Genomic DNA, 16,319 nt, shown 5'->3' on the forward strand with positions numbered 1-16,319 from the left:
AACTTACCTAAAACTCTTGCTAACTTAAATATAGGTCCATTTCAATTTGGTTTCAAGTATTCACTCGAAACAGGTTTGTTGCGTAAAATTTTGAATTTCACACTACAAATCCTTCTTTTCCCTTCCCACGAAAATCCCAAGTCTCAAACATTTCCTAAATGTGAAAATTACTCATAAGTATGAAATTACTAGTCGAATGCAATCACCCCAACCTCAGGAAATGTAACATGTAATATAGTAAGTATTGTATAACTAATAGATTCTGACCGAAGCCAATCAAGTTTGAAGAACAGTTGTATATTTATCGAAAACACAAATCCACTTAATATCATATATTGTAATCTAGTTAACAGAAACTAATGTGTAATTTATGTAACAAGACACATGTCTAGAAACAACCAGGTAAGCAAGGTGAGAGAGGTGTCTTTGAGTTGGAATGTATACAGTTTCGAGTGCAACACCCCACCCATAAACACATACTAAGATTTCAATTTCTGTGAGTAATAATTTATACAACAGATCCAGATGACAATTGAGGCTGCAATAAAACATGTGCTCAGTGCTTTACAAATCCTTGACTTTCTCTTCTTCAATTAAATGCATAATCACAATACACTTTCCCATCATCTGTACAACAAAAAATAGTCTACAAGTTAAGTTTTGTATCAATTCAACCTTTCTTTTTCTTTTTCTTGGATGTTCCAAAAGATACATTTGTCATTGCATGAACGCTGTCATTTCTAGTGTCTAAGTGCAGAAGAGAAATCCAAGCTCCTGGCTGCTCAAGCTTGATGCTGCATCTCATGTTATACAAAAAACTACAAGTTCCTCTCGGCCAATAAATCGAGCACTTTGGTAAGTTGATATTGAGAAATCAGATGTCAGAAGTTTTCATGCTGTTACTGTGTTTGGCAATGCATATCTGAGGGTTGAATTCCAGAAACCTGAGCCTGAAGCCATGCAAAATGAACTTTTGTGCCCCAATTTTCAGTCTACTCCCAAGTCCAATTTTATTTACAAAAATTCTCTTGTGCTTTTGGCTTCTTATTTGTACACCAAAAGTATTCTTAGAAATTTCATGCACTGCTTGGTTAAGTGGGTCGACGAGGACAATTCCTGATATTACAAACCATTTCCTCGGCTCAGCAAAGTGGAGTTGGGATTTAGATCAAGGGATGGGTTAATCTTCACGTGGTCCCGCAGCAGCTGCCGGCCAACACGATCCGCCAAGACTGATTGAAAATCATATGGCTCAGGATGAGATGGCCTTGTGAACTGCTTACCCAGAATATCATTTTCACTGGGAACTAGTTCTGAGGTAATGTGAGACCCCATTTGCATTCCACGAAAAATGTCAACATTTGAGTCATTATGTGCAGAGCCACTGATGTAGACACCATTTGGGGACTTGGGCATGCTTACAAGACCCTCTTGAAAGTAAACTGACTGTTTTAATTGGTTGCTGAATGGAATGGCACCGTTGCCGCCTGTGAGAGGCGTCGATGCACCAGAAGCAGTCCGTGGACTAGATATTGGAGAAGGTGACATTCTTCCATTCATGTGCTGTGGTGATCTTGACCTCAAAAGTGGACTTCCAATGGGAGAGACAGGGCAAGATATATTTCTTGGAATATGGATGTCACTGAATATCAATGAAATGGTGTAAATGTTAGCACTCTTGTATGTGTGTGTGTGTGTGTGTGTGAGAGAGAGAGAGAAAGAGAGAGAGAGAGAGAGAGACCTCGCATGAGGATTAGTTTTCAAGGCCCTAGAAGAATGGACAGCAAGTCTATCTGAATCCAAGATAGAAAGATTCCTTCCTTGTCCAATACCCTGAAATTTTTTGTCAAGTATGCATGAAAACAATACGATATTGCAGGAGAAAGAGAGACCACAAGAAATAAAAATAAAATAAATAACAGAACGAAAAATTGAAAAGTGAAAAAGAAAGCCCCTTTTCATGCAGAAAAAAGGTTTCTAAGATCTTCCACACACATCACATAACATCCATATGAAGAGAAATGGATCCATATGATATGACATATTTTCATCAAGTAGCAGATGGCCTACTACCTTCTACTATCATGCCATAAAACTCAATACAAAAGCATGATATAACATGGAGTTTTAAATGTTATCTGTTGAAAATAGCTTATGTACCAGAGTTTTTGTTCCCTGTGTAATTGCAGGATGAGGGTCTGATGCTTCAGGACCCAGAATAGGTCTTTCCAAAGGTGCAGCACACTTCACAAAAGCATGCTCCAACAATTCACTGGCTGAAGGTCGATCATGTGGATCACGTTGTAGACATCTCCTTACAAAATCTTTTCCTTCATTTGAGAGGTGATCTGGGATTTTTGGGAGTTCCTTGCTATTACCTATCTTGAACATGGCAGCAACCTGAGATGGTAACATGCAAATACATCAGGCCATGAGGGATATAATTCTTCAGGATGTCATGTTTGTAATGTCAGAATATCATCATCAGAATAATAGTACTAACCCCTTCGTATTGACTCCAAGGGGGCTTGGTTGTAGCCATTTCCAAAACCGTGCATCCAAGACTCCATATATCCACAGCAAGGTTGCATCCACTAGTGTTCTTTATAACCTGAATATGCAGACAACAAACACACCAAGTCAAAACCAAGTTGCAAGTGTAATTTTTTCATTAAAAAAAAAAAAAAAAAAAAAAAAAAGACACCAAAGATATAAAAATATTAACCTCAGGAGCCATCCAATAAGGGCTTCCCTTGATTGACAATGGACATGATTGCCCTTTTATCTGCAGATACCGTGAGGAATGAGTTGAGAAAAGAGAACATTTTATGCAACTGTTAGATTAAATCAAATTATAAAGAATCAGAAAATCAATAAACCAGTTGCAATCTCAAGTGGAAGCTATAAGAAAACAAACATTTACCAATTCACAACAGCCAGAAGCACCCAATGTCTCCACTGGTGTTGTTAGGTAAGTTCATATTTGACATTTAAAGTTGGAATTTCACATGTTAAACAGATAGTAGGCAGGTTAATTGAATGTCCTTTGAATTTTGAGATATGGAATGTTGTCCATATGCTAAATAATACAATTACCATCATAGTAGGGTACCAGTAACAAGAGGAGAAACAGGAGAGGATCTCTCTTCAAGTTCCATCTTGATTCTTGTTTGTTCAGCCTGCTATTTTTAACGTTGGATTTATATTCCAACTCCAGTATTTGAATTCTTAATAGTTTTACTTTTACAAACTTAGAAATAAAAATAAAATCAGTTTTACATCTTCTTCAACATTGTTTTTTTCTATGCTATCTTTTTCAACATTTTAACTTTTACTGTTGTTCAACAAAGAAGTCAGAATCTTTGGTATTATATCAGGATGTATGTCGACTTTTTGTATGAAAACATTACTGGCAAAAGATAAAGGAAAAGTGCCACTAGACGGAGGACACAAAATGAGCAAAAATAAGGAACATGAGAAACACAAGAAACAGCAAGCATGACCATCCACTCAGCAAACTGGAAATATCAATCCTCAAGTTAGTTAATTAGTGGTTTTTTTTAAACCTTAATTCCTAGTTTAACTAAGCATTATATATATAATGGATAGCGGAAGGTTATTATCATTATTCTTACATGTTTTGCCATGCCAAAATCTGCCAACTTGACCCGGCCGTTTGGATCTACAAGTATATTTGCACCCTTGATGTCCCTTTACAAGTAAACAATATTTCAGAAACATGCTACTAACAAACTATCCATTATATGTCGGAGCACCGATGTTCATACTTTAGAAATCAAGAATAGCTAACATAGTTCACCTGTGGACAGTATTCTTAGCATGCAGATAAGCAAGCCCTGACAAAATTTGTTGAGTATAATTACGAATAGCTAGTTCACCAAACTGTCCATATTCTTGAAGAAGTTTATATATGGAGCCTCCGGATACATACTCCAGGTATATGTAAAGCTTGTCATCTACCTGTTCAAGGGATGATTCAGCAACTCCCATAAGTAAAATAAAAATAAATAAATAAATAAACTACAAATTTCTTTTTTCTCATTAAGTAAGGTTGGCTACATGGATCGAGTGATGACATTGCATCCTATCATATAACCACAACAACAAACATTTCAGAGAAATTTCATGTAACTAGAGAATAGTGCACACAATAGAAATGGATAATAGGTAATACATCCCAAAAACAAATCATCACGATCACAGGCATGGAATTTGTAAACAGAAATGAAGGAGATCTTACCGTTTCAGAACCATAGTACTGCACAATATTTGGATGCCGAAGCCGACTTAATAAAGAAATTTCCTGCCAGAAATCTGGTTGTTAGATTTTTAAAGCTATTTCAAATTCAACTCGGAACTAGAAACTATAATGTCCCATGTGATGAAAACGCATTACTTATCCTAATAAAATTTTACTATATTTAAAGAGGGATATTTTACCTGCATTAATTGTTTAGCGCTCTCTAAAGACTTGGCATCATCTGAAAACAGGGTAACCTCCTTCATTGCACACATTTCACCACTATCACTGAAAGAAACAAATTAAACCAAGCAAATTCATATTAAAGCATGTAGAAATATTTTACTAAAAATCATAAAGAAATTAAGTGTTTTTTGTCTGAATTACATACTTATTGAAGCCGACGTAGACATGTCCAAATGTGCCTCTGCCAATCAGCTTTCCTTTTTTCCAACGTGAGCCAGGGCTCACTGGATTTTCCGCTCTAGCTGGACTTCTTGGCATGGATGGAGAAGTTGCTGCAGAATTGGAATGAGAGAAAGGCGAGGAATTGGTAATTGTCAAAGGAGGAAGTGGCAAACGATGACTCTGTTGTTTTCCATCATCAGCCCAGCTTGTCTGTGATTCAGTGGGTGTTCCCCCAGCTCTAGGATGAATAGGTGTGACGGCTCCACTCTGAATTCTAGAGCTAGGACCAGGACTAGTCATTCTGGGACTAGGAACTGGAGAATACTCAGGGCTACCCCTGCTTGGTTGCCAAAATAACTGTCCTGACATGTCCCCACCCATTGAATTGTGCCCAGAATTGTGACCGGAACCTGGACTAGAGCAGTGGCCAGAACCGGCTAAATTGAACTCAGGGTATGGCTTTCCAGCCGAGAAGGCAGAGTTCAACACCTGATCTGTGCCAAACGCTCTCAATGGGCTTCTCGATGGGCTTGACAAGGAACTGTCTGGAGCACTATAGAAGGCACCATGAGGGGGAACTTGCAGATTCGGAACATGGTTCCTTAAAGGCCTCTGTTTTGGTGAAGTAGAAGACATATGATTACTTAGAATGTTCACTGGTTTTTTGGCTTCTCTTGAATTTAGTTGGGAGACAACAGATGGTTGATCCTTGAGCATCATGCTTCAGAAACGTAGCAAGATATGAGTGAATTAAACAAAAAAGATTTCACCTATTAAAGGCAATCACAGACAACCTAAGTATGCACATGATGTTATATATATGCAATATGGCAGCATAATACAGCATGAGAAGTCTACCTGGAAGGACTCTCGGCAGCAGTTCTAGTCCCAGTATCGGTGTCAGTTGCCAAAGGACTTCGGTTGCGTGACTCTGTTTGGTCATCACTATCAGCAGAACCATCACTGGAGATTGAAGCAACCATATCTCCATCCAAATCTGAAGGATTTGTCCTTCCTCGCATACATGCAGGTCTTGGAAGTGGAAGGAATGATGGCTTGGAGCTCTTTTCCAGTCTTGATTTTGATGATATGCTAATTTCAGAATCTACTCGGCCTATACTTGAAGGGTGAAGACCAGGAAGTGGTAATGGCTGAGCATGAGGCCTTTCAGCGAAACTTTGACATCTTGCCACTTTGGAAGGCGAAGGAGATCTTGATTCAGCTGGAGAACGATCCCCCATCTCTGAAATTGTGTCATTGCAGCGTCTACCAGGACCTCCAGATCTACTGCCTAATCTACCTTCAGATGGTGTTTTAAATTTCCGATGCAGTGTGCCAATAAAACTTTCCTTACTTGCTTTCTTCTTGGTTTCTTTTGAATTTGAGAACGGATTTGCCCACCGTATAGGCATATTTGTTATGTTGAGATGTCAAGCAAGTTTCTCAAAAGGATCCCAAAAATAATAGTTCAAAAAAATCTATCATGTCACATCAGTGACCATAGTTCTAAATATCATGATCCAGCCATAAGCCTTAACACAAACAGAGTGCTGACAAGTTCCGAAAGCAGTAACTTTAGGGCGAGAGACAGAAATTAGTTATTGGAAATTATTGCATTAAACCTGCAGCATAGGAAAACAAGTAGTTTTAATCAGTGGAAAAAAATAAAGATGCACATGGCCATATATATTGCAGAAAGTAGCAGCACTAGAAGGAACTAACTATTCATTTATTCTTAACACAACTAGTAATGCACATTAGTCCACCAATCTGACATGCCATCAGAAACACCATATACCTGTTCAGACATGACAACGATCAACTAAGCACTCTAAACTTAAAACTCCATGTTATCAGTCACAACTCAGTGCTCATAGACACGTGTTCAAATCTATTTAATTCTGTAATTCATAGGATGAGCCTTAAACATCAACCTCTAAACTTTCTACTCTATAAATTAAAGCAACAACACGACGATGATATACATGATCTCAGGACATGTCTGATGTGTTGATTACAAAATTCCCCGAACCATAAAAGATTCTCAAATGTCCTTATTTGCATACCTAATGCAAAAGCAAATAGCTTAACTCCTTTGTTCAATTTTATTTTCTTTTTCTTACGGGAAAAAAGGGATGAAACTAAAAGGAATTATTTACCACCAAAATTTGTACCCAGATCGTCAAAACAACAGGAACCTAGCTCTCAATCAAATAATTCTGCTTATTTTGGTCACTTTTTGGGATGGTTAAGTGTTCCAATAACCAGATTCCCACGTATCCATAAAAAATTATCGGGATAAAAATTGAAACTTTCAAATTGACTCCCTCTAGCTCCACCAAAATTTCTCAGAACCCCAAGTTTAGCAACTACCCCATTGTCAAGAGAAACGGACCTGAAAACACAGATCCACTCAAACATGATTGAGCAAAGTAAGCAGGGTAAATAAACTAACTTGGTTGATCACTCACTGAATTTAGACAAAAGGGTAACACCAAATGCTTAAAAGAAGAAAACTTACTTCAGTTAAACAAGTCCAGGAATCTGAACTGAAGCCCCCCACAGTGAATATTCAGCTCAAATCTGAGTGAGAAAATTTCCTGAACCGTTCAGAGCACAGCGAGAACAAGAAAAAGACCCAGAAAACCCCAAAATGCAAGGAATGGAGAATGATCTTGTAGTGATTTGTTGTGAAAAATTCGGAATTTAGAGTCAGTGAAAGAGATCGCGTAGAGAAGGAGAGAGAACGATAAAAGAGATAGATAGAGAGAGAAAGTGATGAAGGGGTCTCCTCTGTCTCAATGAGTGTTGATTCTTTCTTAAAATAATATAATATTATTGTAATAATTTAGATTATTAAATGATAAATATTACTAGTAGTAATTACAAGTTACCTACGTTGAAAGTTGTAAGCATTCCAAATTATTGCAAGACAAATATAGTACTGGACTATTTTGTTTTATTATGTTTAATATATATATAAAAGCATATCTGGCCCAAGAAAAACAGAAAGCTTCATTCTTGTACAGAAAAAATAATTGATTGCGGTGGCTTTGATTTTTTATTTTAGCGGAATCAAATTGTTTAATTTAGTCTTTGCAAGGAAAGTAAAGTAATGTATTGTTGCACTACACATTTCCATGAATTGGCATGGATTGGGATTTGATTCCTTCAAAGCTCAATTCAAGGGCATCGACGTAAATATGTGATGGTGGCTATAGTTGCCATGGTTGTCATAATGCTTTATCATTTGAGTTGCTATCAAGTATCAACATATATAAAATTAAAAAGTTTTGGCCTAAAAAGAAATGCGAGAGAGATTCTTTTTAGAACATTAGTGACTAGATGTATAATTAATTATGAAAATTCAAGTGCACTCAAATTTACATAAAATTAATAGTTGAGAGACGTTAAATAATTTGATTGATTTGACTAAATTTTTATTTAATAGCTCTCAAATATCAACTTCACGTAAAATTGACTGTACTTAAGATTTCACCGTAACTAATACATGGATTATTTGGTATCTTCACACAGTTGCATACTTAATACTATTTTTTCTTAAACAAAGAGTAAACCACAAAATATATATACATATACTCCTCACATGATTTTTTTATTGTATTTTATATGAATTTATAAATACATATATAATTTAATTTATTTTCAGTATATATATATACTGATGACTAATTTTAGTGATTAATTTTAGTGTATACGTAACATAATTGTTCTAAATAATATGACAATGATATGATCTGATATCTCAATAAAATTATTATTTCACCCAATTTATAATATTTATCTTTTTAATTATTTATACCGGTAGTATTAAACTTAAATTATTTATGTTAAAAAGTTATTCTTTATCGTGTTTTAATTGTATGAAGAATACAATTAAGATTTTATATTCAATTTTTAAATAGATATATAAGAATGATAAATAAATGTAACAAAAAAAATTTATTTGAATAACAAATTATGAACCAAGTGAAACAAGTAGATTTACATGATATGCTTTGGGAGTTTGGGTACATTTTTTTATTATAGTTTTCTTTTTTGCTGTGTTTCATTCTTTCTTACATCACAAAAAAGTACATATTATCATATAACTATCAACCTAATTTTTAGAACAAATTGTTAAAATAATTTTTGAAAGATCACCTATGTGTCAATTTGAGTTTTGTAAAATATAATAATAAATTAAATTAATTATTTTATTAGTTAAATAATAAAAAAACTTTTAAGTATACTAATATACTAGTATTTTGGTAATTTTTAATCGTTATCTTTTAAGGGTTTCTTTTTCCAGTACCGAAGAATGAGGAATTTATCACAAAATATGAAACATGTATAGCCCAAGAGCAGTGGCCCAAAGTTGGAGTCATTAAAAGAAAGAAAGCCATTTTGATGAAGGTTGTCCAAGCTTGAGTAATAGATTATAGACCTCATACACAACTCAAGTGGTAAATAGGGCAAATTAGTAATTTATGCAGCAAGTGTGGGAAGAAGCCAAGCCAAGCAGGGTGCAGGAGAGGTTGTACCATCCATGATCCACCTCATGCATGATTCATGAAAGACAAAATCCCTCAAATAGTCAAATCTTGACCAACCACATATCATATCAATCAACGGGTTGGAAGCCAAGCTATCACATGGAACTGATGGAAGGACTTAAAATATGCATTTACATGATACAAGTATAGTATATACATGTATAATAATATAATGTATCACATTACTGAAACGCTAACAAGTTACTAATTAACATCTTTTAATGCATGCCAATAAACACAGTTCTTGGTCATGTTAATTGGGGTTGGAAGAATAATGTTCATCATTGAGGATCTTACTGAGACAAAGGCAATGTGAGTATAATGTTTTGGAGGCTATGGTATGCTTATTTGTTGGTACCACAAACATTCAAATAAGGCTATCTTATGTTGGCAGAGGTTGAAACACAGATCATCTATGCAAACCCTGATTGCAATTTTTCTATCTTCAAAACGAGTCTTCATTACCCAAATAAAATAACATTTTATTTATTTAGTAGGAGTAAATAATCATTTGTACCCACGAAAGATATAAACGTTGACAAATGTAACCATAGAAGAAGGAAATTCACCTTGTAACTACGGAAGATGACCTCCGTGTGCCAGAAATACCCTGACCTTGGTTACGTACTTGGTCTGTTAATATCCGAACCTACGTGGCAACAAAACCACTCTATCCTCTCATTTGCTTTGTCCATCGCTCTATAGATTTTTCTTTCATTAATCAGCACATCATACTCATTTCTGAAGAATTGGTCAGCCTCCCTTACTGTCAGATTTGGTTGGACTCTTATTCTCTCTTCTACTTCATCTACAATCCATTTTCCGTTAGTTGACTTACAATGGTTTCTCTGCTGCAAGTGTGTTCATTGACAAACGTCTTGACCTGATAACTCAAGGGAAATGACCTCTTAGCACAATATATTTGCCACGGGCATTCCTCATCATAGCAAATTGCTTTGCTTCTAGTTGAGTCACATCGAGAAAAGAATATGCTCATTCCAATGTTGATGTTAAACTTTCGAACTGCCTTCCTGAAATGGCTGAGAGTTTCAAACTCCATCCCCAACTCCAACCGGACTTGGCTAACAGGAGCATCAGTATTGCTTTGAGGAAAGACTGGAGGCTGATCAGCATCTTCATCACTTGCTATGCTTCTCAATTCTTCGGATTCATAACAATGGTATCCAGCATTTTCATCTGAAAATTCTTCTGACTCAACAGGCACATAGATGGATGGAAGCTTGTCCGGATCAGGATTGGGTATGAAGAATTGTCCAGTTGGGGGAGGCATTTTTGCTGATCTTCTCTTGCTCACCTTAGGTCTTCCCTCAACCTGCTCATCTGTGTTAGTCTGATTGTTCTGAGGAGTACTGTTAGTATCAGATGGTGGGACTGGGTCTGATTCAGGGTTTGATTGTGAAAGTGGGTTTCTATACGGCTGTAGAATGTATTGGATTACTTGTTCAGCTGCTTGAGCCTCATTCTCACTAGATAATGAGACAAAAACTGCACTTGGAGATGTTGAACCAGCAGTATGTATTGGTTGCTGCTCTTGTTCAATGGAATTTTGTGAAGGATGTGATTGATTGGAAGGTGCCTCATCTGGTTGCATAGGTGTTGTGGGAGGCTGAGACATCTGTTGATACGGAAATAAAAGATAAATAAGAAAATAAGGATTCAAACTGAATAAAAAGATACATTGAAATTAAAATAGGATTCTACGACTACAATAGCTAAGGAAGTATTTATAACCTCTTATTAGGTTAAAACAAAGAAAACCCTAAAGCCCATAAACATAAGGCCCAATCTAATAATTAAATAAACAAAATCAAAATACATTAAATAAAATATTCTAAAAATGTAAACTAAAATATCTTCTAAATAACTCTTGAACTCTTCATATCACGAACATTTGAAGTACGTATCATTCTCCTCCTCTTCAAAAAAGATTCGTCTTCGAATCTTGTAGGTGAAAAAAAAATAATATATGAAAAGGACAATAATTATAAGGAAGATAATTTTTTTTTTCTTTTTTTTTTGTTTTTTTTTTTTCACTTTATTCTTCTTCTTCTTTTTTTTTTTTTAAATAATGAAACGCAAACAAAAACAAGAACACAAGAACAAAATGAAAGACGCGGCAAACACTTGACTCTTTTTTTTATGATAAAAGAAGAACAAATATAGATTAATAAGAATTAATCTAATACCTGAGCTCTGATACCAAATGATACGGAAATAAAAGATAAATAAGAAAATAAGGATTCAAACTGAATAAAAAGATACATTGAAATTAAAATAAGAACAAAAAAGATAAGTTGAAATTGAGTACAAAGAGAATCACTCTACTTTCTACCCAATTTCTTCACGCAACAAGAAAGGGACTCCTCAACCTAACTTGTCAACGCCATGATTTGGAAATTGATTCGAAGGGACTCCTCAACCTTCTAACCAATTCCCCGATGCAACAAGAGAGGGACTCCTCAACCTCAATTGTCCACACCATGGTTTCATCACGAAACCAAAAAAAGGGTTTTCAAACCTCTAAAAATTCTATTCTACGACTACAATAGCTAAGGAGGTATTTATAACCTCTTATTAGGTTAAAACAAAGAAAATCCTAAAGCTCATAAACATAAGGCCCAATCTAGTAATTAAATAAACAAAATCAAAATACATTAAATAAAATATTCTAAAAATGTAAACTAAAATATCTTCTAAATAACTCTTGAACTCTTTATATCACGAACATTTGAAGCACGTATCATTCTCTTCCTCTTCAAAAAAGATTCGTCCTCGAATCTTGTAGGTGAAAAAAAAAATATGAAAAGGACAATAATTATAAGGAAGATAATTTCTTTTTTTTTTGTTTTTTTTCTTCTTTATGCTTCTTCTTTTTTTTTTTTTACAATAATGAAAGGCAAACGAAAACAAGAACACAAGAACAAAAAGAAAGACGCAACATACACTGGACTCTTTTTTTTATGATAACAGAAGAACAAATATAGATTAATAAGAATTAATCTAATATCTGAGCTCTGATACCAAATGATACGGAAATTAAAGGATAAATAAGACAAAAATTGAAATTGAATAAAAAAAGATACATTGAAATTGAAATAGAAACAAAAATAATAGATTGAAATTGAATACAAAGAGAATCACTCTACTTTCTACCCAATTTTTCGATCGACGCAACAAGAAAGGGACTCATCAACCTAACTTGTCAACGCCATAGTTTGGAAATTGAATCGAAGGGACTCCTCAACCTTCTACTCAATTCCCCGATGTAACAAGAGAGGGACTCCTCAACCTCAATTGTCCACACCATGGCTTCATCACGAAACCAAAAGGGGTTTTCAAACCTCTAAATAATTCTATGCTACGATTACAATAGCTAAGGAGGTATTTATAACCTCTTATTAGGTTAAAACAAAGAAAACCCTAAAGCCCATAAACATAAGGCCTAATCTAATAATTAAATAAACAAAATCAAAATACATCAAATTGAATTAAAACATTCTAAAAATGTAAACTAATAAAATCTTCTAAATAACACTCGAACTCTTCATATCACGAACATTTGAAGCACGTATCATCTGTTTTGCTGAAGATATTTGTTGGGCCACATTAACAACATCCTCCTTTTGGGACTCAACCTCAATCTGGCTGCTTGCTTTATGGACCTCTTTCCTATTCTGGACCTCACCATCCATAAGTCTTCTTCTTGGAGTCTTCTTTGGAGTTGGATTTCTCTTAGCACAAGTCTTCAATCTCACCTTTGATGGAGTAATATTCTCTTCAACAATAACAGGATCATTTATAGGGTGCTCTGTGTATAAGTAAATTCTGTTACCATTCTTCACAGCAGTCTCATACAACTTAACTATGTCCATATCAACCCTTAACAATTTCAACCCATTATCAAGCTCCTTACTAGGTTCTAGCCAATAAAAATCAGTAATGGATGTATATCCAATGTCCCTTAGCAAATCATTTATGAAAAATTCATTGAGAATATCCACATTAACCCTCTCAATCTCTGTTACTTCTCCACCAACATACCCAAGCTTCCCACATGGACCTCGCTCAAATCTCCCCCTATGATTAATACACAGAGTAATATGCACATTGGCCATCCCTACAACCAATACAGTATAGATGTAAGGTACCATCTCATGTAATTATAGACAACAACATAGCAATTGAAAATCTAACACTAACCCAAAAATTCTGAAAACATTCTAAGATGGAAAAACTGGTAATGAAATACCTCTGTTCTCTGTGGAGTAACGATGGTAAAATTATGGATAGTGGACAACGAGATGCATACAACAATGGTGGGCTACGGGTAGTGTGGACGGCGAGATGCAGACAATGGTGGTCTGCGGGTAGTGAAACAACGACTTGATTAAACTAGAGAAATGTCTCTGTTGCGGAATGGAAGTGCTCTAGTCTTCTTCTTCGATTTGGAATGGCAATGGTGACAACAATGGAGCTCTGCTAGGGCACAGAGAGGGTGTAAGGGTTTTTTTTCTATTTCTTAATAAAAAATGGGTTACACGTAGATAGATTTGGAGTGGTTTTGTTGCCACGTAGGTTTGGATATTAACGGACCAAGTGCGTAACCAAGGTCAGGGTATTTCTGGCACACGGAAGTCATCTTCCGTGGTTACAAGGTGAGTTTTCTTCTTCTATTGTTACATTTGTCAGTGTTTGTATCTTTCGTAGGTACAAATGGTCATTTACTCTATTTAATAGAGTCCTAAAAGGGAACACTATTCATGTCATGATCAAAGGGAATTCAATGCATCTAGAATAATAATTAAATTGCTTTATAACTATTTTTTATTGAAGTAATTCCTAATTTTTAAGAACATTACACAAATTTGTTAGTGTTGAGTTTAAAAAATTAAACTATGATTAAAATGATGGCTAAAAATTATTGAGTTATTTGTTTGTATGATTTTATTGTGTTTGTGTGTAAAAAATTAATTAATTTCCATTGGCTCAAGAAACATAAAAAATAAGCCCACACTAATACTCCAAATCTTGATCCAAAATGAAAAACGGCTGAACCAAGAAAAAGAAAACAAGCCACATGTTATGAGTAGAAAAGTAAATTAATTATAGCCTAATTAAATAAGCCCATCTTAATCAATAAACAAATTTAGCCTTGTACCAAAATTGACTGAAAACAAGTGGCTGTAGAAAGAAAAACAAAAAGGGCAAAATAAAAGAAACCAAGCCCAAGCGGAAAAGTAGGTTATGAAGAAAGCTTCTCTCTTGCTTTGGTCACGTCACTTCATCTTCCAAGAAAGAAAGAAAATGGAATGCACAGAGAGTAGGTTATGAAGAAAGGCAAAAGGATTTTTGCCAAAATAACTCCCATTCGATCATAGCACGTCAAAAGGAGATTTTTCCATTTATACTTCACCAAGGATTATTGAAGAAATCAACTAGGTCACAAGCACCATTCTGGATAATATGAAGAAGGTGAAGTCAATGTGCTCTGCTTGAAATCTACGATCAAGAAATAAACTTGGAGCCAAAACAAGAATGCACGGCTCAGATTTAAGATTCTTGAAGAAAAAGGTTGAAAGAGAAGATTGAAGGTATGGTTGCATGTCACTGCTTCTACTCTCTCTTTCCTCTATGAACGCTGCTGCTACATCTGTGTATTAGGAGAAGAGAATCAATATGTGCTGTAGAAGGTTTCAAACCCTGGAAGCTTCACTCCTCTATAATAGGGGTGAATAGCCAAGGATTGAGCAATGAGTGAGAGAATACGTTTGGGTTTCCATAGCTCTTGGAGCTGTTTATTCTTCTCTTTCATGGCTATCATTGAATATTTATTTTTCTCAGTCTAGTTTGTCTGTGTTTCATTAGTAAAAGACAAAAATGTGAGGTTTTGTAAGAAAAAGCCATTGAGTGAAAAAAGGCAGAAAGTTAAAACTTGGAGAAAAAATCATAGTTATCTCATAAATTATTTGTATGTATTTCTGTTTTGTTGTTATGATCCTGAGATGATTTCTTTACAAGTTGGGTTAGCACTTTACTGTTGAAAGTTAGGGTGAGTCCTAGTCAAGTTCAGGTTGGGATAGAATCTGGACTTGTTTTCTTGCAAATTGAGTTAGTATTTTGCGGTTAAAAGCTATGTTTGAGTACTAGTCAAATTCAGATTGGGTTTAGAATCTGGATTTGTCCCAAATAGGATTGGATAGATCTTAAGAAAGGAATTGGTGTTTGTAATCTGTTAAAAATATTGAAATTCCGTCACTGTTGTGATGGAGACTGGATGTAAGTTACATTGCACCTTATAGCTGAACCAGGATACATCTGATGTTCTACCTTCTTCCCTTCTATTTCTGTTACTCAGGAGACAAAAATAAAAATGTCTCTCAGTTGTTCACGAGACAAAAGTAAAAATATCTCCTAAGTACATTCGAGAAAGAAAAAGTAATACTCAGTAGAAAAAAGAAGCTAAGATTCAACCCCCCTTTTCTTAGCCATTGATAACCATCAATTGGTATCAGAGCTTGGTCTTAAAGAGATATTGAAATTCCGTCACTGTTGTGATGGAGACTGGATGTAGATTACATTGCACCTTGTAACTGAACCAGGATACATCTGAATGTTCTATCTTCTTCCCTTCTACTTTTCTGTTTCTGTTACTTAGGAGACAAAAATAATAATGTCTCTCAGTTGTTCACGAGACAAAAATAAAAATATCTCCTAAGTACGTTCGAGAAAGAAACAGTAATGCTCACCAGAAAAAGAAACCAAGATTTAACCCCCTTTATCTTAGCTACTGATAACTATTAGTTAGTGTACATGAAATATCTCAAGTGGCATGGGGTTTGTTAGTGCTTGTTGCTTGAGTACTATTATAAAAGGCTTTTGTCAGGCACTGAAGATGAGATCACCATAAAAGTTTAATCACTTTCGGTGGTAAGTGGTAACTGAATGAAAGGGGAACCCATCAACCCAACCTCTCATTAAAGGGAAACATTTTATGAAGTAGGGGAACCTTTTTGGGGGGACTTGAGAGACAAGACAAGAAGAAACACCCCCACCATAGTGCATGGCAATAGCAA

At 35.2% G+C, this 16,319-nt stretch overlaps 1 protein-coding gene across 1 annotated transcript; it reads right to left on the reverse strand.

The window, feature by feature from the left end:
- Positions 1-563: 563 nt before the first annotated feature.
- On the reverse strand, positions 564-7,511 carry LOC112776932 (mitogen-activated protein kinase kinase kinase YODA). The gene is made up of 12 exons (XM_025821206.2): positions 7,191-7,511; positions 5,528-6,291; positions 4,653-5,390; positions 4,462-4,549; positions 4,262-4,324; positions 3,821-3,981; positions 3,636-3,711; positions 2,726-2,785; positions 2,504-2,611; positions 2,161-2,400; positions 1,742-1,833; positions 564-1,642 (listed from the first exon to the last, which is right to left on the reverse strand). The coding sequence occupies exons 2-12, from the start codon at positions 6,079-6,081 to the stop codon at positions 1,123-1,125; spliced, it is 2,700 nt and encodes an 899-aa protein (XP_025676991.1). The 5' UTR covers positions 6,082-6,291; positions 7,191-7,511; the 3' UTR covers positions 564-1,122.
- Between the last annotated feature and the right edge of the window lie 8,808 nt (positions 7,512-16,319).

This window comes from Arachis hypogaea, chromosome 19 (genome assembly GCF_003086295.3).
Source record: "Arachis hypogaea cultivar Tifrunner chromosome 19, arahy.Tifrunner.gnm2.J5K5, whole genome shotgun sequence".
Taxonomy (NCBI): domain Eukaryota; kingdom Viridiplantae; phylum Streptophyta; class Magnoliopsida; order Fabales; family Fabaceae; genus Arachis; species Arachis hypogaea.